At 42.6% G+C, this 26,533-nt stretch overlaps 1 protein-coding gene across 2 annotated transcripts; it reads left to right on the top strand.

Annotated features, from left to right (window-relative positions):
• LOC131084148 (albumin-like) lies at nucleotides 1-26,274 on the top strand. Of its 2 annotated transcripts, XM_058025318.1 has the most exons (17): nucleotides 1-231; nucleotides 5,003-5,130; nucleotides 16,008-16,051; nucleotides 16,794-16,854; nucleotides 17,598-17,730; nucleotides 18,583-18,797; nucleotides 19,696-19,828; nucleotides 20,000-20,097; nucleotides 20,877-21,006; nucleotides 21,774-21,988; nucleotides 22,113-22,245; nucleotides 23,059-23,156; nucleotides 23,275-23,413; nucleotides 24,032-24,255; nucleotides 24,740-24,872; nucleotides 25,797-25,853; nucleotides 26,108-26,274. In XM_058025318.1, exons 5-16 carry the CDS (start codon nucleotides 17,602-17,604, stop codon nucleotides 25,845-25,847), a joined length of 1,698 nt encoding a protein of 565 aa, XP_057881301.1. In that variant the 5' UTR covers nucleotides 1-231; nucleotides 5,003-5,130; nucleotides 16,008-16,051; nucleotides 16,794-16,854; nucleotides 17,598-17,601; the 3' UTR covers nucleotides 25,848-25,853; nucleotides 26,108-26,274. The 2 variants fall into 2 exon arrangements, with proteins under 2 accessions (XP_057881301.1, XP_057881300.1); XM_058025317.1 differs by lacking the exons at nucleotides 1-231; nucleotides 5,003-5,130 and having other exon boundaries at nucleotides 15,924-16,051.
• The last annotated feature ends 259 nt before the right edge of the window (nucleotides 26,275-26,533 follow it).

The following is a 26,533-nucleotide window of genomic DNA, read 5'->3' as shown; positions in this document are numbered from 1 at the left end:
TCGCGCTCCCCTCACGCGGCGCGCGCTCGCGCTCTCCCCTCACGCCTCCCGCTCCCCTCACGGCCCTGCCCCGCTCCCGGCAGTGGAACCGCGGCGGCGGCGGCGGCCAGACACCCCTTTCCCCCCCACCTCCTTCCCTTCCTTCCGCCCGCGCCGCCGCCTCGGTCACCGCCCCGGCGCCGGAACCACTGCTTGCGTCATCACCCTCAGCCTTCGGCCCGCTGCGCCTCGGTAAGGGCAACGGTGCCTCGGCCTGGCCTCCGTCGGGAACCTTCCCCGAAGGCCCCCCGTGGGCACGGAGGTGCCGAGTTACCCCTCAGGGCCCGGCGGGGTCCTGGGAGCGCTCCTAGGGCGGGAAAACGCCGTGAGGGAAGGCCCGTGTTGAAACCCCACAGCACTCAGAATTCCGCCTAAAAGTGATGGTCTCTCACACCGTGAGGACAATATGCATTAAAAAGCAACCTCCTAACGCGTCTGATAATAGAAATTACGGGGGGGGGGGGGGGCGTCGTTGAAAGGGTCAGAAGATAAATTGGTAGAGTATCGCTAAAAGTGGTGGTCGGTGAAACCACAGAGCACGGAATTCCAGTTAAAAGCGATGTCCAAGGAACGACTGGACATGGCAGTCTGTGGTGATCTGTCAGAGGTTGAAGTCGTTGGTCTTTTCCAGCCTAAGTGTTTCTGGGATTCTGTGTTGCACACAATTCGTTCCCACCAAGCATTCTGCATTCAAGAGTAACCTCCAAATTTTTACAATAATTTTCTTACAATTTCACTAAAAACGACCAACATTAAGATGCCCATGCCAATTTGACCATATTTCTTTAATGAAACCCTTTGAATATGCCATCATGCCGTGGCTCAGCCCTCAGGCCCCCCAGCCCAGATTTTCATCCCCAGAGTGCACTTGGGTTATTAATACTGTTGCCTCCATTAGGGCAGACCAAGTCTTTTTAGACCTGTTGGAAATAAAAATTATTTTCACCACAGAAACACACGATTGTAAAGATCAGTAATGGCTCTATGCACTGGTACACTATGGGTGTCTTGGAATTGGTGTTTCAAACCAACAATGCCTGTTCTGGTTATATTTTACAGAAATGAAAAGAGATTGTTGTCATTTGAGTAATTAGGTGTTTTCTCTTATTTGGCTGATGGTGGACAGCACCAGTCAGGTGTGCAGCTCTTCTGAATTCACACATTCTTTTTTAAATAAATCCTCAGCTGGTGCTCATTGTGCCTTCCAATGCAGAAGATTAACTTCTAATCTTCAGGTGCAAGGTCTATATATTATTATATATATTATTACTTATTCCTTTATAAATATCTCTGCAGATGATGGTTTGATGTAATCCAGGAGGAATAAATTGAATACTCTAAGCCACCTACCTCCAACTTCCTGGTGTGACTGTGCAGAAATTTCAAACCACACCAGCATGAGATGTGTGATGGGAGATCAGTTACAATAATACTTTTGTCCTCTTATATATATTTTATTTTTTTTTTTTGCATTAAAATTAATGCAAATGCTTTGATTTTAGTGGTTTCTATCGGGGCGGAAGCAGAGATGAAACCTTTGTTATTTGTTACAATTACATATAATAAATATATTTTTTAGCATTTATGCATTATTTGTTGTCATCACAAGGAGTAAATACAGGTAATCTCAGCCCTACCAGCTGAGATTTGTGGTGTGACAAGGACGTCACTTCAATGTTTGATGCGAGAGGTGGGTGACTTTAAACAAAACACACCTGAGATGGCTCTGGCTGTACGAGCAGCCAGACGGGTCCAAATGCACCACATTGACCCGCCTGTGTGCGGGAAGGGTGGCTGCAGGGCTGGGTGTTACCCTTGGAGCTGTTTTCTGCCCTCTCTCTGTCCCTTCCCGGGGAATGGCCTCCAGTGAGCGGCTCTGCCGCGGAGCTCGGGCTGCGCTCACTCTGGGCTACACTGTATCACAAATCTGCCTGTGAGACCGGCTGGCTTTGCGCCTTATTGCAAGTATCCCTTCGGGCTGTTAGACTTGGAAAGGCTCCAGCTTCTTGCTACCGAAGGCAGCCATAGTATTTAATGTGTGTGTGGTTCTCCCCAGGCCGGGGTCGGATGGAGCGCGGTTAGCAGCGCCGCTCGTGTCTGTGCCGTTTCTTTTATGGCGGTGACCTCTGTTCTGATCAAAGAGTGGCTCCTCCTCGTTCGGCACTGCAGGGCAAGTCCTTTTCCTCCGTTTCACTGCTCTCCCCGCCACCCCAGCTTGAGCCTTTTGTGCTGGAGTGCAGCAGGTGAAGGATCTAGAGAGGAAATCATGAGGAGCAGCTGAGGGAGCTGGGGGGCTCAGCCTGGAGAAAAGGAGGCTCAAGGAACTCCAGAACTCCCTGTAGACAGGAGGGTGCAGCCAGGTAGAGCTTGGGCTCTGCTCCCAGTTCACAAGCAATAGAAGAAGAAACAAGTCTCAGGTTGTGCCACGGGAGGTTCAGGTGGGAAATGAGGAAGAATTTATTCGCAGAAAGGGTTGTCAGGCATTGGGACTGCTCAGGGAAGGGGTGGAGTTACCATTCCTGTTATAAGTAGAAAAAGCTGCCAATTTTTTTAAAAGGTTGCAGAGTGAACAAGATGGACCAGTTCGTGCCAGGGTTGTTTGTTATTGTAAGCACCAGTCATTTTCATTAACTACCTGTCGTTGATGGTTAAGAATTCCGCCTTTTGTCCAGTGACACCCTGCTGCTTCCTAGAAGATGACACCCAGACGGCGGAGGGGAAGGGACATCGAGTCAACATGCAAATGACATTGGATCCAGCATGCAGCAGGAGAGACCCCTCACCAAACCTAGCCAAAACCCCCTAAAACAGGGAGCCAACACAAAAGTGACGAATCAAAGTGATAACTAGACGTGAGGAACAAAGCCCAGAGCCTGCAGAGATGCTGAGACCCTTTTTTGCCCCTCACCTTAGCCAGGGAGGACCTCGGCCAGAGGCAGCACCCTGGAGGTCAGCCCGAAGGAACAAGGAATTTCTCAATGCTCTGGTGGGGATGAAAGCCCCGGCTCTGCCCACAGACCAGTGGACAAAGCTGCACCGCTTCTCCTCTCCAGAGTCACTCCTGGGACAAGTGGCAGTGTGAGCATGGACCCCTCAATTCTCCCCCCAGAGCTGATCACTTTTAATAAAGGCATTAAAAAGGAGGAGAAAAGTCTTCTGCCCGCGGCTATTTCAATTCCTGAAGGTGCTCAAAAGACAGCTGGACAGGCCACCCAGTGCTCTGGGCTGGTTGACATGCAGGAGACTGGTCACAGCTTGGACTCCATGGTCGTGTAAGAGGTTCCCAACCTAAATGACTCGGATTCTGTGAGTGCAGCAGCAAGCAAAGCACTTGAGTTCTTTAAAGACACTCAGTCTTAAACCCATGGGGCTTATAAGAATTGATTGAGTCGTAGGCAAAAGCTGCCAACAAATCTGCTCCTAAGCATCTTGGTTTGGACGGTTTGAATGCCTTGGGAAGGTGCAACACTTCTCCTGCACTTTATATTTTAGAAACCCAAACTAAAACGTTGTTGTAAATACTATGATAATCACCAAGACATAATGAAGGAGTAAACAATCCAGATTTTTATTTAATTAAGGGTTTTTTTGTGTCCCAGTTTCCACAACAGTGTACGACCCATAGCTGTGTTTCCTGTTCATAGGGCTCTTAGGGAATGGATTGCAGATCACTGAAAAGTCAATGTAGGCTCTAAATAGGGCAGTAATTCCTAAAAACCACATTTCCTTCTCTGGCCAGCTCTGTGAAGTTTGTTAACTTAGGGTGCTTGGGGTTACTGGTAGCATAAAGCTGCAGGAAATCATACAGTCATAGAACCACAAACTGGTCTGGGTTGGAATAGATGTTAAAGACCACCCAGTTCCCACTCCTGCCACAAGCAAGGACACCTTCACTATCCCAGAGTGCTCCAAGCCCTGTCCAACCTGGCCTTGGACACTTCCAGGCATGGGGCAGCCACAGCTGCTCTGGACTACCTGTGCCAGGGCCTCACCACCCTCCTAAATATTGAGAAAAATGAAAATCCTTTGTTCTCTTTTTCATTTGTGATTTCTGATTCTGCACTTATTAATTTTTCTCCAGGTTATTGATCATTCCACTGAGCACTTCATAGGAGTAGTGGGAAAGCTTGGGGTCTGGATTCAGTGAATACTTTCAGGAACTGTCTCCTGTGTGCCAGATTCCTTAAAAAGTTCTACAGGACAAACAATGTGTTGAAACCTCTGCTGTGGTATAATTATCCTCAAGGATCTGCTTTCAGTTTCTTTTACAGCTGCTGGAAGAAGTGTTATTGTCAAGGTCAGGGAGCAAGAGAGCATGAGTTTTGTTTGTAATTAATACAGGGACTGAAAAAAGTTCAAAACTTCTTGAATTTTTAACCCAAACTCAGGACTGCTCTAACTTCCACAAGGCTACCAAGTTGACCATCCAAATAAACTTCAATCCAAACCCCAGTCCTGCCATTCTGATTGGTGAATGCTTGTGTTGTCTTTGAGATGTACAGTTTTGCCACCATTGCAGCTTCTATATGTGCTGGAATGTTTTGATGTGTATCATTCAGGGAACTGTGAACTCCAGCCTGCATTGTTTCAACACACACACAAGGGACTCGCTCACTGGACCTCCTTGGTGCCTAGATGGAAGATCCATCTAGGAAATGGGTGGTAAGATTAGCTGCAATTACACCACCATGACTGATTTTAAACAGAAGTAACAGAAGTGAAGTTGTTCAGCAAGCATGCAATGCCTGCTGTCCAAGGCAAAGGGAGAAAGAAGGAGAGGAACACAAATGTTTGAACATTCAGAGAAATGCAGTTTTCCATGACAGACATTTTAAGCCTTGTCTAAACCACTCAGTTTTAATCCCAGTAAATTGCACTTGGAAAAGAATCATTTAGAACAGATTTTATGGAGCCATATCATTTGCTTTAAATTACACTTACTATCTGCATTTCTTCATTACAGCGAGTTTCCTGTGAGCATCTTAGGTGGCGTGGCCTTGTGAGTAAAGAAAATAAAGACAATCCAGACAGGTGGAGAATTGAAGAGGAGCAGTGCTAGCCCAGGAGAAGTGCACAGAGGTACAGCAGAAGGTAAATTTACTTTCCTGTTCACACCCAAAGTGCACTGACATTACCGTTGACACTCAAAGCCCTGCAGTGTGAGAGCCCCTTTGGGACCAGCCCCAGCCTCTGGGGTGCAGTAAGGCAGGTGATTTGCCCTTGGCTGTCCTGACCCATGATCCATGGCACTGCAAACACACAGACACGTCCCGCTCGAGTGCCTTGCGAGTCGTTCCTGTTCCCTACCAGACACTGATGGTGCTCTTAGAACATCAGCTGTGACCACCTCCTCACAGGGAGAACTGTGACAGGAAAAACAAATACAGAAAGTAAAACCTTTCAACAATTGATTCAATTTATAAATCTGCAAGTGCTCTGTTAAAAAACAAAACATTGGCTCTGTAATATATGTAGTACTTGGGGAGTCTTCATTAAGAAATGGCTTAAGCACTTTAAATCCTAAAATGCATTAGTGCTTTGTGAGCCTTACATTTTAACATGCATAAATTATTCATTTTAGGCTCCTAATTTGCTTGATAAGGTTTCAAAATGATCATCCTTTGTGAGTATAAACCTGAAAAACACCATAGCAAATAGAGGCAAAGGGCATCTGGAGAAGATTCTGGATTCATTCTCATTCTCTTCAAGCGTGGTCACAGGTGACATAAAACAAAGACAAGACAAATCATAAGATAAAGTGATTTTTTTTGTGTATTTTGTGTAAAAGGGATCTGTAATCCAAAACTCTAAATGACACCTCTCAAGCCAAAGCTGCATCACCTATATTTGAACCCTAAAGCTTACTTGTCAAATAAATGTTTTGTTGGTTGTTTCTCTTATTTTAATTTTATTTTTTAATTGCTGACATTTAAGGCAGCATCAGCTGTGGGTTGCACAGGAGTCAGCTAGAAGGTCAAACATTTCTTACACTTAGTGTTTTGCCTGGGTTCAGCCAATCCATAATGATAATTTCTATAGTAACCACTTTTTAAAGTCAAAAATTGATTAGTTCTGAAATTAGTCCTTGAAACAGCTTCTCCTGGAGCAGCTTGGAAGATCTCAATGCAAGCAGCCTTCTGCTGGCATGCAGAACAACAAGGCTCAGGCTGTTTTTTCTCTCCTCATATAGTGTGCCTTGAAAATATTTATCCTCCCAGGGTAGTTTTATCTCTGGATAAGGAAGGGAGTGGGAATATCCATGTAAAACTCAGTAAGACCTTGGATTCAGTGAAGGCAGTGTATGAAATGCCTTTGCTATCTCAGAAAGGCACTTAAAATGGAAGAACATTTTTACAGAGTTCAAATTACAACTAGAAAAACCATCTACAAGTTTTTGATGGTCTAAAATTCCCTAACCCCCAAGGTCCCGTGGAGCCTCTGTTTTCAAGCAGAACCTGCCCTCACTTGCTAACTGTGTGCTATTTCACTTATTGACTAGTATTTTGGGTTCCTGCTCAGCTTTAGGGGCCCTTGGGACAGGGTTTTTAAAAACAGAGAGCTCAAGCTTGCTGTTATTTCAGTTGGACTCAGCAGGTGGAGCTAAAAGCCGGCAGCACACCTGCAGCTAAAACTAGTCTGACTTTAATTCTTTCCAATGCTTTGGAAATTAATTTTTACTAAAGCATTTGATTCTTAAATATCTATGTCTTGATTTTTTTAATTTGACAGTAAATATGAAATTATTTTTTTACATGCAATTTATTTTCAGCAGGCTAAAAACGCATTTCTCTGTGTGTGTGTGGCATTTACAATGCCCTTGACTTTATTGTTAGCTAGTTACAAAGTTAGGAGCTGCCTTGAATAGCTCTGTGTTCCTCAATTAGGGACCTTTTCAATAAAGAGAAAAATTGCTGGTGTGGTGAATTTTCTTTCTGTCACTTGTCATTCTCTTACTTTCTTCTTTATGACTCTGAGTTAATTTACTTTTTTTTGATGAGGAAATATCTCAAATGTCAAACTTAAAACTGTCTGGTGAGTAAGCCTATGAGCGTCTCAAAAGGTAAATCTATAACTTTTATTTTGATTCATGAATGCTGATTCAATGCCTCAGCTCAGTTCTCAAGTCTGCAAATTTAAAGACAATATATTTATTTCCAATACTTAACTTTGTAGAACTCAGTTTAAATATAAATTACCAGGCTTACATTCAGACATCCCTACAGTCTCTCTATGTACACCAAAACGCTTAAATGCTGCTTAATTTCAGTGAGTTTTAAACTTGGATTCAGCAAAGCACTTGACATGTAACATTTATGTACCCTAATGCCAAATCCTGTACATCTCTTGGTTAGATATGGCTGTCACAAGTCAGAAAATGAGTCCAGAATTTGTGGAGTGCTCTACCAGCAGTACCTCATATCTTAAGGAACTTCTCACATTCTGTGTTTCTTTAATTTAAAAGGACTCCTGTAAGGACAATGCAAACACTCTCCAAGAAAAGTGCCTCCATAAGGATTACACAAATAATTTGCAATAAGAGCACCAAATAAATCACACATCATTACTAATCAACAAGCTGAGTTTTCTCTCAATTACTAATCCAACTCCAGTGAGGGCTGATCTCTTTTTTAGATACATCATTGTGGCAATTCTCTACGATTGTCACTGTATTTGCCAACAGGAATATGAAATTTTTCTCAGTTTTGAGGTCTACAGCCTCTTTGTGCAAATAGCTATGTTAACAGTAGGTGGCAGATTGCTCCTGCCTGAGAACTTGGAAAATGCTTCATGGGGCTAGTTCTTATGGAATGCTGATACCTGTTTACTCAGGACACAGCGCAGCTTTCTCCGTCAGAGCTCTCCTTTAGGAAAAGATTGAACATCGTTTTTAGAGTAGTCTCGGTATGACCTGAGCTAGACCTGCTTTTGCAGGTACATCTTACTCATCCACTAACCAATCTAAACACGTTGCGGTGATTTGCTGTGAAATAACTTCCCTAAATGGAGGGTTGAAAATCTGCCTTTTATCTAGCTCGCTTTCCAGAGAAATCAGGCAAGTTTTGGCACTGACTTCAACATGACCAGAATTAGGTCAATGCTGAATATATTTCAAAATCCTGCACAGAAGACCTGGTAACCTTAGTGAGTTGCCAAAAAGCTCCTTAAGCAATATCAGTGCCCAAGAGATAGGAGTCTCTGCCTAAAGTGCAGTTATATACTAAAAGTAGGAATGGAAAACCTGATTTCTCTTTCAGAAGGGGAAGCAAAGAGGTTACCTAGCTGATAACAAAGAATCAAATAAAATAATCTCACTTTTCTTTGAAAACTAACTAACTAACATAACACAATACACAGAAGTTCCTAGGCAAGCCTAGTCTCAATTTCAGTTTCTCCACACAATTTTCAATTCTGATGTTATGTTCTTCTGGATTGAATTTTATGAGCAGCTGGAGTGTGAAGTTTTCTTATTGTGGGTGGACAGGCAAAATAACCTAAGCCCATGTCAGTGGGGTTTCTGTTTTGTGACCGTGGGATAGTGGGAATGACACGGAACATTCTAAAGCCGCAAATCTCTGATGACACACATCCCAAGGTGCTGGGGAACTGATGCGGTCTCCAAGCCACTGTCCATCGTTTTGGAACAGTCACAGCCATCAGGTGAAGTTTTCAGGGACTGGGGACAGGGGAACTTTTTCTAAGAGGCGTAGAAAGCAAGACCCATGGAACTACAGACTGGTGAGCCTTACCTCTGTGCCAGGGAAGATCTTGGAGCAGATCTTCATGGAATCAGTGTGAGGCACATCCAAGACAGAGCAGCGACCCAGGACAGCTTCACTAAGGGCAAATTGTGACTGACCAAACTGGTCTCTTCATGATCGTCAAATTCAACCAATAACCCAGCACCAATAAAGCATGTAAATGAATTGAATCCAAAATGTTTCACTGAAAACATCAGAGTACTGATAAACTTTCATAAAGTCCAGTTATATTTCCATATTGGCTCTGACAAACCTGCAGGGAGGGCAAACTCTGAACTTGAGAGATTTCTGTCAAGTGACACAAGAACATTTGTATTCTGGCATGTCAAAGGATCTATCCCAGAACTCCTCCTTGCTGACAGCAGAGAGGCTGCAGTGCCCAACAGTGCAGCAGGAGCTCAGAAACCATGAGGCTTGTGTTCATCTCAGACTCTCAGCATTTTCAGGCTTCCTGGGCTCACCAGGAACAGTGCCCTCAGTCTTGACTTAGCACTAGGCTGCCCTCTCTGCCAGCAGGAACTGGGAGAAATTGGATCAAACATGATTTGCCCAGCTTCCAATCTCCCAGTCCAGGGAGCCAGGCATCTGCCTAGATCTACATTGACTTTAAGGGAAGCCTTAAGCCTCTTTGCACTGGGAAAACTCTCTGCTTTCCTGCACTCAGAGTCAAGGAGCAACGTCAGAACCCCAAGTTCACACTGAACTGAAGGTACCAGAGAAGGGCACTACTACACCAACTGTTATAATTGAATTTCCTGAGTTATTTCTGAGACCTGTGGATATGCCTGGCTGGCAATATTGAAGCACTGCTGGTTTGAGCAAAAAAAGCCTTTGGGCAGAAAGCAAATGTCAAGGACTGTCAGCATGGGGTTGGAGAGCACCACAGAGGAATGCCCTTGGGAGTGTAGCCTCTGCCTAATTGATCCAAAAGACAACACCAAAAGCTTCATGTGCAAAGAGTTTGTTAATATTTCTTTGTATGGCTTAAGAAGGACTCCCAGTGTAGTGTTGAAATAAAAAAAAAAAAAAAAAACAAAAAAAAAAAACAACACATCACTGATATTTGGGCTTTGCACAGACACAGATCTGCCTGATAGATTTCTTTAGTTCCTCTGATGTATGGACCAATCTTTTGATAACTTATTTAAGAGAACCACATGAACTATACAGATCATTGCTAAGCTCAATTGCAGTTTTTGGTCTCTGATTAAATTTTTCTGATTGTAGAAATATACTGAGGAACCTTTCTTCTAAAATCAAGTCTTCCTGAAGGCCCTCAGAGAGCCTGAATTTCAAACCCCAGCTATTCACCCCTTTGAAAGTCAGAGTTTATAAGCACTACTCTTAAGAAAAACAAACAAAAAACCTGAGCAATATTTCCTCAGTTTTGTCTTACGTGTAGCCACTTCCTTAACTCTGGGAATCCCAAGTTTCCAGAACTACATGTCATAGTGCAACAAATCCAGTTGAAGGAGAATATGGGAAGGAAAACAGCAACCTGAAGAAAGACAATGTTTTGTTGCTGCTGCAACTCCGGTTCTCTTTAAGAGATCCTTACATCCTGGTAATATCATTGCCAATCTGATTGACATTGAAGGAAGTACTGAACCTGGAACTACAAGCCAGAGCTCACCTAATAAAAGTGGTCTAGTTGAATGCTGCTTGAAAAAGAGTTGACTTTTACAACAGAAAAGTACAGGTACTTGGATTTGACTAACTGAATTTCACTTCACAGGCTAAGGCAGAATGTGGAAATATTTCACCCTGTCTTTGGATTTCACTTATGGGGAAAGATGCTTCCCATTTCATTCATAGAGCCTAGAATTTGTAATTGCAGCATAATATGCAGAAGTGGACTATCTTTTTATGTCAGCAAGTAAATGGCAGTGCCAAATTTTAAAATGTCTTGTCCTGCCTGCTCCAGTAACAAGGACCTAAAAATGGCTCTACCATTTTTTCTTTTCCTGCTGAGGTGCCACCTGAGGCCCCTGACAGCTAAAGAAATTCCAAAGACAGTAGGAAATATTAGAGGTGGAAAACACTATTCTTGCTCCAGGACTTCATGTAAAACTACTATATTTTAATTTTTCAAAGTTATGAGGGCTTTATCTAAAGAAATTGTTTGCTCAGGAATAGAGGAAAGGCTGAGAAAAGAATAACTCCTTTTATGTCCTTAATGCTTGAACATTTACAAGTTGTCTTAAATGGATGAACTAGCATTTTCCCAAGAAAGAAACCAGCAAAGAAACCCCAAGGTCCTAAAAGAAAAAACAGCACAAGAGAACAATTCTAGCAGTAACAGAATCCGTTTCTATGGAGATGGACATGAAGGGGAAAATATTTACCAGCTTAGCAGTTTTTAGGCCAGAATAGGAAAACCCTAAGTTTACAATGAAACTAAATGAAAAATAAGGCAAGTAAGAATGTCAGTACTGCCAGATGATGAAGTAACATTGTGGGCAGAAATTTTCCACAAGTCCTACAATCCCTCTAGACACACAGAATTTTTTTCAACTCCTAAAGTGTTTCAAGTTGAGAGCAAACCCAGTGGCTCCCAGAATCATTAATTCATTTTACACGTTTTGTTTCTGATTTTAGCAAAAAAACAGCTTACAGTTACAAAACCAGTTTTTTTAAAAAATTTGAAGGTTACAGATCAATGGCCTAAAGAAAAGCAAAACAAAAAATGCTCCAAACATTTCCTGCTGTTCCTCAAAAGTTTTCACTATTTATTTTATTGCTAAAGCACATCAAACTTAGGAAAGAAATATTAACAATATCTTGCCAAGCAGAAGCTTTCAGCATTGGCTCTTGACTGTACCACATTAAATGGCTCTTCTCTCCTGCCAAAGGCCATCAGGTAGCATAGATGAGCAGCACAGAAATTGGAAACTGAGTGCCAAAAAGTTTCTAGGCCACAAGTGAATGCACTGGATTCCAAAGGTCTCTGGGACTTATGCAAGAGGAAGAAAATAGATCTCCACCGATAGTCCTATCATGAGCCAAACCTCAATCACAGCACCACAACGATTTCAGTTCCAGAGACAATGATCAAAAGCATTATAAGAACTACTGTAGAAAAATCTCCCCCTGAGAAGGACTTCCTGAATAGAGCAATGCTGCACCTCGGGTATTACTCTCCCACTTTTATTTTGTATTTAGATACACCCATACCAAGATACAACACTGATTTTTGTTGAGGGACCTTAGAAATGGATAAGAGATGATGCCAATACTCAGCTCTCTTGTGGATTACCTACTGGTACTGGCAGAGTAAAAAGTCATAGGGACATGTGTGGTCTTTGTGAGGTCCCCAGGACGAGGTGAGAGATGAGAATGACTCCATGTTCTCAGAAGGCTAACTTATTATTTTATGGTATTATATTAAAAGAATGCTATACTAAAACTATACTAGAGAAAGGGAAGGATACGGACAGAAGGCTTAACAAGAATGAAGAATAAAAACTCTTGACTCTCTCAGAGTCCAGCACAGCTGGCTGTGATTGGTCATGAAGTTAAAACAATTCACATGGAACAAACCAAAGATGCACCTGGTGGTAAACAATCTCCAGACCACATTCCAAAGCAATCAGATAATTGCTTTCATTCTTTTCTGAGGCTTCTCAGCCTCCCAGGAGATGAAATCCTGGCAAAGGAATTTTTCAGAAAATGTAACAGTGACAGACATGGAAAGTAGAGAAAGTAGAGACAAGTCCTGAGAAGTCTCAGAATTGACACCCTCAAAAAGCACTGAAGGCTGTATATTTGGATATATTCAGGCAATCGAATGCTTTATAGGCAAAGCAAAGCTGTTCTTGTTCCTGCTGCCAAAGAATGATGTTGGCAAACTGTCACAAATAAGGAAAACAGCTACATCACTACACTGTGGACTTGTGAGACAAAGGGGTAGGGATGCTAGAATGGCCTGGGAATCAAGTGCACAGGATCAGCAAGAACAGTAATCTTGGTGATTCAAAAACCCTTATCTGAATGATCCAGAACTCACTAACACTGCAGGTGGGTGGCTGATGGCAGAAGAGGAACAGCTGAGTACCAGAACTCACTGATGGATATGCTCACAAGATACACCTGACATGGAATACTATTAGCTATAGCTGAGCAGTCTCTGCCCGTTCTGCCACAGTGATCAAACCCCTTGAGTCTTTATGTTTGCTTTGTATCCATGAGTCCATCTCTGTTCAAACAAAAGCCATATATCTGAGATGTCTGACTTGTTCTGCACGGGAATCAGACATCAGTGATAAGAATGGCAAACATCCTTCACCAGAGCAGGAAAAAAAAGTAATGCCTGATAGCTGTCCTTATGTCCAGAGCTACAGACATTTGTTTAGAAGTATACTAATCATTACAGTTATTAATAAACAGCTACTCAACTGTGGCTACTGGCCCAGCAACATCTGTCTCCAGGTTTGGTGTGTGCCTCATGGTCCAGTCCCACAAACAGAACTACAGGTCTTGAAAAAAAGGAAGAAACAGCAGTAAATAAAACGGAGGGCCACAAAAGTAAAGGATTTTTTGATGTCCTTTGGGTTCTGAGAGATTACTTTGAAAAGCACTTACTTCCCAGAAGGGCTCTGACAGCTGTTCTCACGGTACAGCACATTTGTTTCTCAAGAGCCTCATTCCGTATCAGTACATCTCAGTCCACTTTGTTTCTGCTCTGCCACTCTGCACAGGCTGGTATGATGACATTTTAAAAGGATGCATCCTTTTTATTTCCAGCTCAATTACTGTTGGAATTATTGCCCTTTGGTTCCCCACACCTGGAATAAAAAGTAGTCATCATATGTAACTTTAGACATAAATGAGTGTGAAAATGGATCATCCTAAAATGCCATTTTCTAATAAATTCCTTTTTCTAATACCAGGACAACTTTGTTGGAGTGAAATCAATGCAGTGTGAAAGCACTGAGTAACAAGAAACTCAGTATACTATTTAATACTGTTAAACAAACATGAGCATTGGAGTTCAGCTCTCAGCAGTTACATGAACCATTGGCATCAAGTACAGGACAGACAACAGAAGATATCTAGAAATAAACATGGACCCTGTATTCCAAACTTACATATTAACTCCAGGGGACCAGGAGTGTTCCTGCTAACACTGCACAATGCTGCAAGGGAAAATTCCAGAGAGCTTCCAAGATGCAACACTGCAATCATGTGCTGAATTTCAGCTTTGCTCTCCCCGCCCTTAGCAGTAGTTTTCTGGAGACTTCTTTGGTACAGCCTGAGAGCATCTCAAGAGCTATTCCAAGACATCATTCACCAATACCACAGTTTTTTACTACCTTGTAGTTATCCACAAAATACCTAAATGTGTGTTTCTGTCCCACTGAATGCTCTCTTAAGATTTGAAAGGAGATGGCTCTTCTCTGACAGAGGGATATGGTCAGTGAAATAATTACAGACTGAATTAACAAGCTCTTTCCCCAGATTTTGTTAGGCTAAAGCAGCATAGGTGTGAAAGCTCCAGATTGCTCATCAATTCCCATCATTCTCCAGAAATGTGGGATTTTGCTAAAACCACCTGAAAACAAGCCCCATGTCTAATATTATGACATTTCTAACGTTGCTTTTCTGCCAACCTGGCTTTCCTGCACCATCCTTCATGTAAGAGTTATCCAAATAACCTTTTAATTCCCAACATAGAGCCTTGTTCATTGAAATCACTATCAGAATGCTGCCTTTCACCTACAAAAACATCAGGAGCAGACTCAGGAAAATGCAGAAAGTTTTTGCAACAGCAGCAGACTGTAGAAATGCCATTGTATCAAACTATTCTATGAACTCATCTCAGTTTTATGTGGTTATTCCTGGAGAAAAGAGCAACCTTTCCAGAACATAAGATGCATTGCCTAGGCATTTTCCTGAATGAAAACTGCCTGCAAATATTTTGGGCTTAGACATACCATTTGCTTTATTTCAAAAGTCTTTAAAAGCTCACACTCAGAAACAAAAGGAAGTATTAGGCATGTACTTAGCCAAATTTCCACAGGACCGATCATGGAATTGATCTTACTATTCCCATTAGGAATAATACGGAGTCATGGCAAAGCTTCTCACCAGAGGAACAAAAACAGAGCAGAAAAGGGAACCTTAAAAACTGAGGAAGGGTTTGGAGACCAAAGGCTTGGCTCTACCGTGTGGGTGCTCACAAAGCAGAGCTGCACGGCAGCACACAAGCTCCAGTTGTGTGGGCTGATATCCACACACTAGGGACATAAATTAATTACAGTAAGTCCTACTATCTCCCACTGGGAAGCTACACCACTTTGCACTCAGCAAGGATCCAGCCCTGTACTTGTTTGGGAATTTTTGAAGCATCTCACTGGGTTTCCTGAAAAGTAATTTTGATTTATTCCATGTCCTGGGGCTCTGTGCAAACTGCACATTTTCCCTGTGTCTGATCTCCTAAGTTACTGACTAATCAATGAGAAATTTTACAGAGATGAGAGCAATGTTTAATTAAGAGATCACTCTTGGGAAGATTTCAGTACAAATGAGAAATTGCAAAAATTCTGAAATGACAGCTCTTGTACTTGTTTACCCATGCATTGGGCTGTTTTCTGGATATCAGTGAACAGCAGCACCCAGGGAAAACCAGAGCAGGACCTAACAAATTCAGGAGCTCAAATCAGCCACACATGTCTAGATTAGCCATGTCATCTCAATAAAGTGATTTACAATTAAAATTCTCTAATTTCAGGTGGACTGAGTCCTCTCTGGGTGAGCTGTTGCTATACAAAACCAACATGCTTTGCTTTTGAACAAATAGTAGCAAAAAAAAGAAGGCTATAGGATTAGCCTTGATGACATTTTTGTCTGATGCCTTGAACTCCTTGTTTGTCATTTGATAAGGAAATTTACGCAAAACTTTATCTTTTTTGGGTGCTGTGAGGTTCGACCTCTTCCGGACAAAAAGGCCCAAAGTAACAACACAGAATAAATAACTAATATCAAATTAATTTTTGTCAAGGACAGCTGAAGTTTTGTAATCCTCCTCAGGCCAAATGGCAATCCACAAATGCCAGCTCAAGAGTTAATGTTTTACAGGCACAGGTAGTGAAGGGTATATAAGCAAATGCTCTTCCTTCAATCTTCCTAGCATTTTTGAGCAATTTTGCTCACATCATAACCTGCAACCATGAAGTGGTTAACATTAATTTCATTTATTATCTTCCTGAGCTCTGCCAGTTCCAGGAATCTGCAAAGAACTGCACGAGATGCAGGTAAGAAAAGACTTATTAGTTCTCTTGGAAGTCTTTTTTCTATCAATTTAATGTCTTTAATATAGCTTCACTAACAATTCGTGGGAGCCTGATCCATATTGAACAGAAAAATATGATTGACTTGAAAAGAAACGAAATGAAGAGACGGGGGGGAGATGGGTAGGACACTCAGGACAACTGAGCTGAGGAAGTGTGGTGCCATACTTCTGCAACATCTGTGTGGTGCATGAACAGATGTCAATGAGTCAGGATCTGTTCCTTCCCACCAGGGAAAAAGCAGCTGCACTGTGCTTGTGGGAGTTCTGTCTTTTGACAAGTTAATAACCCAGTGTTCAGAGGAAGAAGGTTTGCTCTAATCAAACTGCAGCTGCACTGCTTTATTTGCAGCGTTTGGGGGTGGTGGTGGTTACCCAAAGGACACATTTGCTAACCCTAAATAGTAAAGTCCCAACAGTCATTTTGAGTATCTTAATGAAGTAGCTGCTTACCGAGGTAAATATTCTATTAGGATCATAAAAATCACAGGCTGGGGTTCCCTCAGAAGGACAAGCAGAGCTAAGAGTCAGGTATCTGCAGACAAATGAATAAGAAAGAGTTCAAGTTCTTAAGTTATCAAGTAAAGGAGTCAGGTGAACACTGAACATGGTGAGAATCTGGCCCATGGTGCCCAGAATGTGTTTGCAGGGTCCAGCACAGCCAGTGTGACAGTGAGCACCACCGCTCCCTCTGTTTTCCTTCCTAGAGCACAAGAGCCCGATTGCCCACCGCTTCAATGACCTGAAGGAAGAGACATTTAAGGCAGTGTAAGTGAATGTTCAACTTCATCTTCTGACGGGTTTTTTGTCCCTAAGTCAGACACACTGACTTAGCCCCTTACTGTTACTGCAAAACCTAGAAATATTTTAAGACCTGCAAATGTCACAAAGACTTACTCTCTGGGAAAAGAACTCCTTGCAAACCTTGCGAAAAAGCCTCTTCCTTCTCTGAAAATAAAATACGCATGGGGAATGCAGGTTTGCTATTCCTAGAATGAAGAGAAATTATGCTGCATTGGCAACATTTCCAGAAAAACCACAAACTACCAACCTCAAAAAACAAACCTATGACAGGTTTTCTGAGACCAATCAGTGACCTTCATTTGAAACTGGTTTTGGGAAAGACAGAGGGCCCTGACAGACACATAAGTGCTGACAGGAAGCAGCCTGAAGGTCATAATTGGTAACAGTGGCCAAATCCAGCTTAGGTCATGGCATTTATGAGTTTGCTGGTAAAAGCAACAGACAACTCCAATCACAGTCTCTTCTGGTTTGTTTATAATGTAATATTCAAGACTTTTTTATTGGGAAGGTTAAAAGGTTATTGGGAAGGTTAAAACATGTTCAGAGAGGAGGAGAGAACAAGACAGAGGTGAGATATGGTACTGTGCTCTGGATGGCGTTCTGGTGAACCTTTGTGCATGTCATTTGAACAAACCAGTTCAATTCAGAGGCACCTTTGAAAATACTGCCTGATGTTCCTCAGCATCAAACTGGGCTTTGTATTTCAGTGCCATGATCACATTTGCCCAGTACCTGCAGAGATGCTCCTACGATGGACTGTCCAAGCTGGTGAAGGATGTGGTTGACCTGGCACATAAGTGTGTGGCCAACGAGGATGCTCCCGAGTGCTCAAAACCACTGGTAGGCAGTGAAACCTCACTATTGCATTTCTCCTCGCTTTGTGCAGCTGCCAGGATCACCCTGCTTGAGGGCTTACACCTGAACCTTTCAGGTGTGCCTGTTGTCACAGGCCAATGCTCAGATTTCAGTGCTTAAACAAAGAACTTGGTTTTGTGAGGTTCTAAACCTCTGCCTTTAACAAGTGCCTAAATGATCCATGGAGCCATTATGTTAGAGACCAAATAACACACTTTGGCACATTCAGCCTAGAATTGCCTGAAAATACACATTAGCACTTGGTACAAAACCCCAGCTGTGAAGTGCAGGCCTAATTCTAGGTATTAAAGTGACCCAAGTGTATGGATTTCCACACTGGGGTGACTTGAAAAGGTGTCTGTGCTACTTTAAGGCACTTAGTTTATGAAGGTTTAAAAAATTCCTCTAAAATCAGGTAACCAAAGAAGTGTGCAGGTGTTTAAGACTCCTGGACATCTAACAGGTTCAGCTAGATATGAGTTCTCCCTAAAGATTTCCACCAAATTCTGCTTCAAATCATCTGAAAACTCAGTTTAGTTCATAAAACTCAGTTTAGCTTATAAGTAAAAGTAGATCACTGTCTTGCACAGACTACTTTAAATTATAATTAATTTTTTTTTCAGTAAAGCATTGGAACCATTTTGATAACAGACTACCTAAAATACAACTTAATAAAATTATTGAAAAACAGTAGATTAATTTGATTTATGGTCTAAATCTTATTCAGTAAAAACTTATTTACTGTTCAGCCTGGCTTTTCTTTTGCAGATAAGCAGACAATACATGGCGCTGTCTATATATCAACACTAGTTGTGACCCTCCCTTCTCCCTTTCCAGCCCTCTGTTTTCCTGGATGAAATCTGCCAAGTGGACAAACTCCGTGACTCATACGGTGACATGGCTGACTGCTGTGGTAAAGCTGATCCCGAAAGAAACCAGTGCTTCCTGTCCTTCAAAGTGCAGCACCCAGACTTTGTCCAGCCCTACCAGAGACCTGCTGCTGATGTCATCTGCAACGAGTACAAGGACCACCGCGTGCAGCTCCTGGGAAAGTAAGGGAAATGGCCACTTGTCCTGTCTTACTCTGATCACATTTGCTCATGTCATGCAAGAGCAGGTTTTTGCATGCCAAACAGGGGTTAAGGATCCCATTTTATACCTCTTGGATAAACTTTCTTCCCCAAACCTGCTGAAAACTCAGTGTTTCCAATCCTGATTAGATAACTTATTCACTCCAGCTTCCCACTTCTCTTTGTGTAGTTAGCAAGAAGGAAGAAAGGTAACAGTGAAAAGAACAAAAATTGGCAATAAAATCTTGGTGGCAGGTCCATAGATGGATTTTTCACACTGAAAACTAGAATTTTCAAGTATTTGACTGTCGAGAGAAGGAGACCAGGACACCAGATGGTTCATCACAGGTCCCATTTTATTCAAGAAAGCATCAAACACTTATATAGCAAATAATTAGCTTCTGTAAGCCAAGCAATCTATTGGTTAAACTATACCATGAACTCTTTTTCATTCTTTAGGGGTTACATCTCTCTTTTCTCATGTCTCTTTCACTATTTGTTATCCTACTACAGCTAGGCCCAAGGACACACTATCTAGCAGGTGCAAAACTTGGAATTAGCCATGGCTTTGTACTTTTCCAGTCTCTAGTCAGCTAAAATCCCAACATTTGACAACACATTTTAAAAAGCAGATGGATGTCAAACCAGATGGCTGAGAACATCAGAAGTTCACCCTTTACCCGCATTTAGTGAGTCCTGCCTTGGGAAGGGTGAGATTTAGCAGAGCATTTCCTATCATGCAGGCATTATGTCTCAAAAGCAGATTACTAAACTAGATTTCTGAAGTAGATTTCTAAACTAGAAAACAAGTTAGAGAAGCCACAAGAGGTTTAAGGCGATTTACTGGAACACAGAACTAATGCTCTCCTTTTGCTTCTAGTTTTGTCTACAGTGTTGCAAGAAGAAACCCCTTCCTGCACGCCCCAGCGATCCTGGGCCTGGCTGCTGAGTATGAAAACGCACTTAAAAGCTGCTGCTCGGAGAGTGATGTTGGTGCTTGCTTGGAGGAAAAGGTACAGCAGCTTGGTCTCTGTGGATAAACACTAAGCAAATGAGTAGGACACAGGCAGAAGGCTTCTGTTCATGCAAAGCTTTGCATGAAGAACTTGGAGAGACAGGCCAGGATTAATCCTATCCATTGCACATAATGAGTTTAATGTGACAATGTGTGTCCTGTACCACAGGCAGCTGTCATCAAGGAAAGAGCCAAGAAGATAGATGTGAAGCAGCAGCACGGATGCAGGATCCTCGAAAAGTATGGTGAGAGGACTTTCCAAGCAAGGTAAGTTCCCATCACTTTTTTGGATAAAATGTAGGCTTGTCAGCCTGTGAGAGAGACCTACGAAAAACTCAGCTGTGAGAGTTGCAGAGCAATTAAACCATCTCTGGAACCAGTCTGGAGGATGGAGAATTAACTGTTGGAGTGTCCCTCAGAACCAGAGATCACAGTGTGTTTAAGGCACACTTTTGCCAAAGCTGTACCCCACTCCAGTGCTTACAGCTTTTGGTGATGGACACATCACTAATCAGCAGAGTAAGGGGCTAGTTTGAACCTTAAGCCAACCAAAAAGTCAGTCTTGGCAGAACCACAGTTGTTAAAACATGTGATTGTAAGACAAAGAAAAGCTTTTTCAATTTAATAACTGGTTCAACCTGTTAGGGCACAGAGAGGTGCTTTCATTCTGTTGCCAGTCTGATACACCAACATTGACTAGGATTATCTTATAAACATAGTCAGCTTTCATTTAAAGGTGTCATCAGGACTGTATCTACCTGTGCCAAGAAACCTGGAGCACTTTCCAGGTGCTCAAGAGTGATGCAGATTACTGGGGTGTGATTCTCACAGTTCAGGCAGAACAGGAAAACCACAGACTTGGTCCTTTCTGGCTTTACTGGGGCAGATGTTGATGCCCCTTTTTTTTTTAGCCACCAGGAATTAGATGAGTACAATGAGTGTTTTCTTGAAACAATCCTGACCTACCTTACCATGTTAGTGACTTGCAAGGTTTCTGTTCCCTACAGTGCTTTAAAACAAGTGTCTTTTTCTCCTTTTCTACCCAGTAAACTCGTTCGTCTGAGCCAGAAGTACCCCAAGGCTCCCTTTGCAGAGCTGGTTAAGATGGTCCACGATGTGAAGGATGTCTACAAAGAGTGCTGTGACGGGGACATGGTGGAGTGTGTGGATGACTGGGTGAGCTCACTATTTTAGACCAAAGTCGACATATTTGAAAGATATTTAGAAAGACAGTAATTTGTGCAGCTACATGTTCACAGTCCAGGGAACTTAAACTGGTACTCAGTACTGCTGGAAGGTTCCTCAAGCACTGAAAAGCTCAGGATAAGCACAGTTGACTCTTACTGGAAATAGGTTTCAGCCCAGCTCTGGATCTAGCCCTGTCAGAACATTTATCAGGGAGGCTACTTGATAGTATTTATTCACTTCAATTCAATCACAAATAAAGGAAAAAAATAGCAGAGGCAAAAAGGCTGCAATTTTTTCTCCTGCCCTGTCGAGCATACTGCAACTAATCCAGCTTTCCTGTAGTGCCAATGAATGCTAGAAAACAGATGAACAAACCCCTGTAATAGTGAGATGATGTCAATATTGCCTGGCTGACTCCACCTTGAACACACTCATTGACCCTGTTCGTTCCAGGGCTCTGGGGTTAGTCCTCCATCAGAGCTGGGCATCCCGTCAGGACTGCCAAGATCCATCAAGCATCCTTGTGACAGGGCACTCAGGGATGTGCCCTGGCTCACCAGAGTGTCTAGGATCAGGGAGGGAACCACGCCCCAGTTATTTCTCTTTGTGTGAAGACAGCATTTTTTAGCAAACTGCTAAGTAAAGAAGTGACCTGAGTGAAAAGAGAAGAGTCTGAAGCTGAGAGAGCAGATTAATTAACCTGTCTTTAAATTATTGTTTCATAACTTGTCTGATACTACGTATTAATTTTACAGTCCGAGCTCGTGGCCTCTCTGTGCTCTAAACAAGATGTTTTCTCAAGTAAACTCAAGCCCTGCTGCGAGCTGCCAGCTGTGGAAAGGACCAAGTGCATCATGGAGGTGGAGTTTGATGACAAACCCGACAACCTTCCTTCACTAGTTGAAAAATACATTCAAGATAAGGAAGTGTGTAAAAGCTATGAGGCAAACCATGATGCATTCCTGTCAGAGTAAGTAGTGCCCAGAGCATTGCAGGCTCATTGTCCCCCTGAGGAAATGTCCTTGTTATTGCTGCACTGTGCTGAGGACAGCAGCACGTTACTCAGGAGCTCTGGCTGCTGCTGTGCCTTCCAGGTTTGTTTATGAATACTCACGAAGACACCCTGAGCTCTCCACACAGCTGGTTATGAGGATTACCAAGGGATATGAAACACTCCTGGATAAGTGCTGCAAGACAGACAACCCTGCTGAGTGCTACGGGAACGCTGTAGGTGCAAAGCTGTATTTGCGTCTGGCTTGAATGCTGGGCTGGTACCTGTCATCAAAGAACTGTGTTGAGGATCTCCCACAGCAGAGCAGACAGAAAGCTTTTGGAGAGACTAATTCCAGGGGGGTCAATGTCCTGGTGGGAGATGAAGCAGTCCATGGCCCATGGCAAGGATGTAGGGTTATCTCAGATTACAGGATAACTTCATTTGTCACATCACATTATTTCAGACTAGTCTCACTCAACTAACTGTCTGATGCCTCTGTATCTCAGATGTGATTCTGGTTGTCCTGAGGCTGACAATTAATAGCTCAGTTACTGTCTGAGTTCCATAGCTTACACTGAGTATGGCTGCTCATGGATTGTGATGGGAGAGAGTCTGCATGGCCAGCACACAGAGACACCTAACAGGTCTGATCCACAACTCAGTCGCACACAAGACACAGCATAAGTTGAGTTCCTGAAAGCTTTGGCCAAGAGATGTTCCCCTCGTATTTGATAATAATTTGAAATATTTACTTGATTTAAGCAAATCAACATAAATCCCCACTGCTGATAAAATAAGTCCAACAGGTAATTAATTTAAACTAAATTAAAAATGTAGCTGCCTTTTTCAAGGAAATTTCTGTTAGAACTTAAGACCCACAAGGGAATCAAATCCTGCCTACGCCAGCCTGGCTATGCAGAAGTGATCAGCCTCACAAAATGAATATTTTATACATAAGGTTTAGAAGAGGTCAGAAGTTACATTTGTATGACTGTTAGCAGCAACTCCTTCTCTAATATCACTAATAAACTTGCACTTGTTTGCAGCAAGAGGAACTGAACAAGCACGTCAAGGAAACCGAGGATGTGGTGAAGACCAACTGTGAGCTGTTCAATACCCATGGCGAGGCAGACTTCCTTAAAGGGTGAGCGATTCCTGAGAAACATTCTGGATTCCTCACTTTGCTTTTCCCTTCAGTGGCCCAGATGTGCTCCTATTTGAGGAACGCTCTACTAACTGTCATTTTGATTTGACTTTGCCAGAATTCTGGTCCGCTACACCAAGAAAATGCCTCAGGTATCAAGTGAGACCTTGCTTGAAATCGGGAAGAAAATGACAGGGGTTGGCAAGAAGTGCTGCAATCTCCCTGAGCAGAAACGCCTGTCTTGTTCTGAGCACTACGTGAGTACATGGATTTATTCTTTCCCCTCCTCCTCCTGGAGATTTTCCCTGTTCACAAAAACACTGAATTCTGCTGAGATAGCAAACAGAATCTTTCCATAAACACCACACTAAGCTTCTAACAGAATTCCAAGTCTGTTCATTTTTTAATGAATGTGAGAGCTTAAATACCTAGCTGATGGTATCCTGTGAGAATTTTAGTTCAAGTTTGCTTTGTCTCAGCAAGCAAGAGTGAGTTCATAGAATTGGGAATCACAGAACTATAGAATGGCCTGGGTTGGAGGGAACCTTAAAGATCGTCCAGTTCCCACACCCTGCCATGAGCAGGGGCACCTTCCACTGGACCAAGTTGCCCAGAGCTCCATACCTGAGACTGTGGCAGGTTGCATTTAGGAAATGTCCTAAAACAGTGCCCTAAAACCCTCAAACCTACTGATTGTAGCCCAATGCCCTGCCTGTTTGCAGATGAAGAAATGCTTCACTCCAAGAGTACCTATGTATTTTAAAGAAGTACCACATCTCAGCAGGCATTTCCAGCTATGCTGTTGTGATAAAAACATCACTTAGTTGCTGTGTTTTTTGGGAAGATGCAACTAACCTTTGCCCTTTTCTTTTCAGCTGAGCATCATCATTGAAGACATGTGCAAGAGGCAGGAGAGCACCCCCATCAATGAGCAGGTTTCCCAGTGCTGCAACGAGCTCTACTCATACAGGAGGCCATGTTTCACTGCCATGGGTGTAGACACCAAATACGTGCCACCACCCTTTGACCCCATGATGTTCAACTTCGATGAGAAGCTGTGCACTGCTGCTCCGGCTGAGCGCGAAGCAGGGCAGCTCAAGTAAGCCCCAAGAAACACCTTGTAGGGGGGTCCTGAACTGCAGCACTTGGGAGTACAGAAGGAAGCTCCACCCTGTTGTGTCATCTGATTGGGACTACACTAGCGACACAGAAATCCACATGGAACTATGTGTTTGCACTGACCCGCTCAGCATATAACATCATATAGTGTGGAAGAGGCAAAAGAGAATTTTTTAGTCACTGAAATCATTCCGTTAACTGACCAGTTTCATGTAGGCCCACTGCCAGTGCAAATCTTGGGATGTACTTAATTAGGACAACACACAGATCCTTTCCCCTAAGTTCTTACTCAGCTGCAACTGATGGTTGTGTTGGACTGGGAGTTTGGAGTCACCAACAGGAACAGGCTCATCTAGGCATGACAAAAAAACCCTGAAATGAGCAGTGCCTGGGGGAATGATGTCTTGTAAAGCAGGAATCCTACAGCAGGCAAGATTAACTCTGTCTTGTGGCTTTCTTTTCAGAATGCTCGTCAACCTCATCAAGCGCAAGCCCCAGATGACAGAAGAACAAATGAAGACAATTGGTGGGAGTTTCACTGCCATGGTGGAAAAGTGCTGCAAGCAGGCAGATGTTGAAGGGTGCCTTGGAGAAGAGGTACTTTCTATCTCCTTTTTTTAAAAAAAAACAAAACACACACAAACCACCGAAGCAACAAAAAATCTTCAAATAAAAACCCTCAAACCACATATACAGGAACCTGGAAGCTAAGTACTATAGAAAGCTGTTCTGCAAACTGCTGTGGTCACTTGTCCCTGTGCCTTTACAATAAATGGCCAGAGCTCACTGTTTATCTTGGCTGCACAGATTACAGTCACTAAACAATTTCACATGGAGAAGTTGTTTGGAGGTAACTTAGTCAAATCACCTGCTCAAAGAACATCTCAGTCCTAGATTAGGTTAAATTCTCTCAGGTCTTGTCAGAAGAGCCACAGATGAAAAATAAACACGTGCAGAATTTAACTTTCTCTCTAGCATACATAAGCTTCCTTTTGTGCTACAGCTCCTTACAAAACTCTGGGATTACCAGTAAAAAGTGCATCTGGATCCATTCTCAGAGGTGCCCAGCAAATACAGATCTACTGGGAGTTGGGCTGATCATGTCACAGAAAAGGTTTATCTGGAGCCATGTGGCATTGCCAGCAAGGATAAATGACAGCTTGCAGTAGCAACCTCATTATATCGTAGGACACAGAACTATTACTATTATCTTAAAGTGCTTGTTAATTCAAGTCTTGTTTTATTTATATCCCAAGTGTTACATAGTTAAATACATTGGGAAGACTTAGGAAAGAATTATTTTGTCTCTAACCAGTTCCAAAAGTTTCTTTGCTACTTTGACAAAACTGGAAGACACACAACATCCAGGGCCACATGGCTCCTAGGGTCAGGAAGTACCATCAGAATTATCCCTTGAACCATAATTCAGGCACAAGTTTAAGTTTCTAACATCTCCTTCTCAAGCACAACCTGCTTTTCCCCTTGCTCCTCTCTGACAACTGTTTGTGTTCCTTTTCCCAGGGTGCTTCCCTAATAGTCCAGAGCAGAGCCATATTAGGAATTGGTGCTTAATCTAAGGTAGGTAGCAGCAGTAATACACAAATGCCTTTGTCTGTCAGTCTGTCTGCCCCTTCCTGGCCACCCTTCCACCCACTTCACTTCCTTATCCCCAGAGAGCATCCAGCTTCCCTTTAACCACCACCTGTGCTTTCCCTAATTGTTTTACCACCTGCCACTGCACAGGGCTCAAATAACTGAGGTGCTGCCAGTATGCTGCCATTTTACAAAGATTTTACATTTACAAAATCCTCCCTTTTGTCTCTCCAATCTAGGTTGCCAGTGAGAAAAGCATGAAGAAAAACCTGTGAAACTTCTGCCACCCCTTACCCTTTTTCATTTGGTACTGAATGAATATTTCATGAATCTTCTTTTGTCACACTATATGCTGTTCAATTCTTTCTCTAAAACAAAAATAAAAAATAAAGGCTTTACAAAACCACACCTGTCCCTGTCTGCTGGTGACCGCCACAAGGCAAAGCTCAGCAGTACTGCCTACACCAAATGGCTGTTCTAAGTAGGATATATGGACAGTGAGTCTGTACTTCAGATTTTTTTTCCTACTTATTGCTCTTAGAAAGTTTTTATGAAAGAATACAAAAATTTAGCTAGACTTTAATACCCTGATTCAATTGCATGTTCATTTTAGGCTTTACTTCGGCCATTATAATTACATAGAAAAAGAAGTTTCAAAAGTACTG

This window comes from Melospiza georgiana, chromosome 5, assembly GCF_028018845.1.
Source record: "Melospiza georgiana isolate bMelGeo1 chromosome 5, bMelGeo1.pri, whole genome shotgun sequence".
NCBI lineage: Eukaryota > Metazoa > Chordata > Aves > Passeriformes > Passerellidae > Melospiza > Melospiza georgiana.
This window is presented reverse-complemented; position numbering and strand designations above follow the sequence as displayed.

Excerpts from the sequence above, each read along its gene's own strand:
- LOC131084148 (XM_058025317.1), top strand. The coding sequence starts at position 15,967 with ATGAAGTGGTTAACATTAATTTCATTTATTATCTTCCTGAGCTCTGCC. Across the intron at positions 21,989-22,112 it reads CATGATGCATTCCTGTCAGA|GTTTGTTTATGAATACTCAC; the intron begins GTAAGTAGTGCC and ends TGTGCCTTCCAG. Across the intron at positions 23,414-24,031 it reads TGTCTTGTTCTGAGCACTAC|CTGAGCATCATCATTGAAGA; the intron begins GTGAGTACATGG and ends TTTTCTTTTCAG.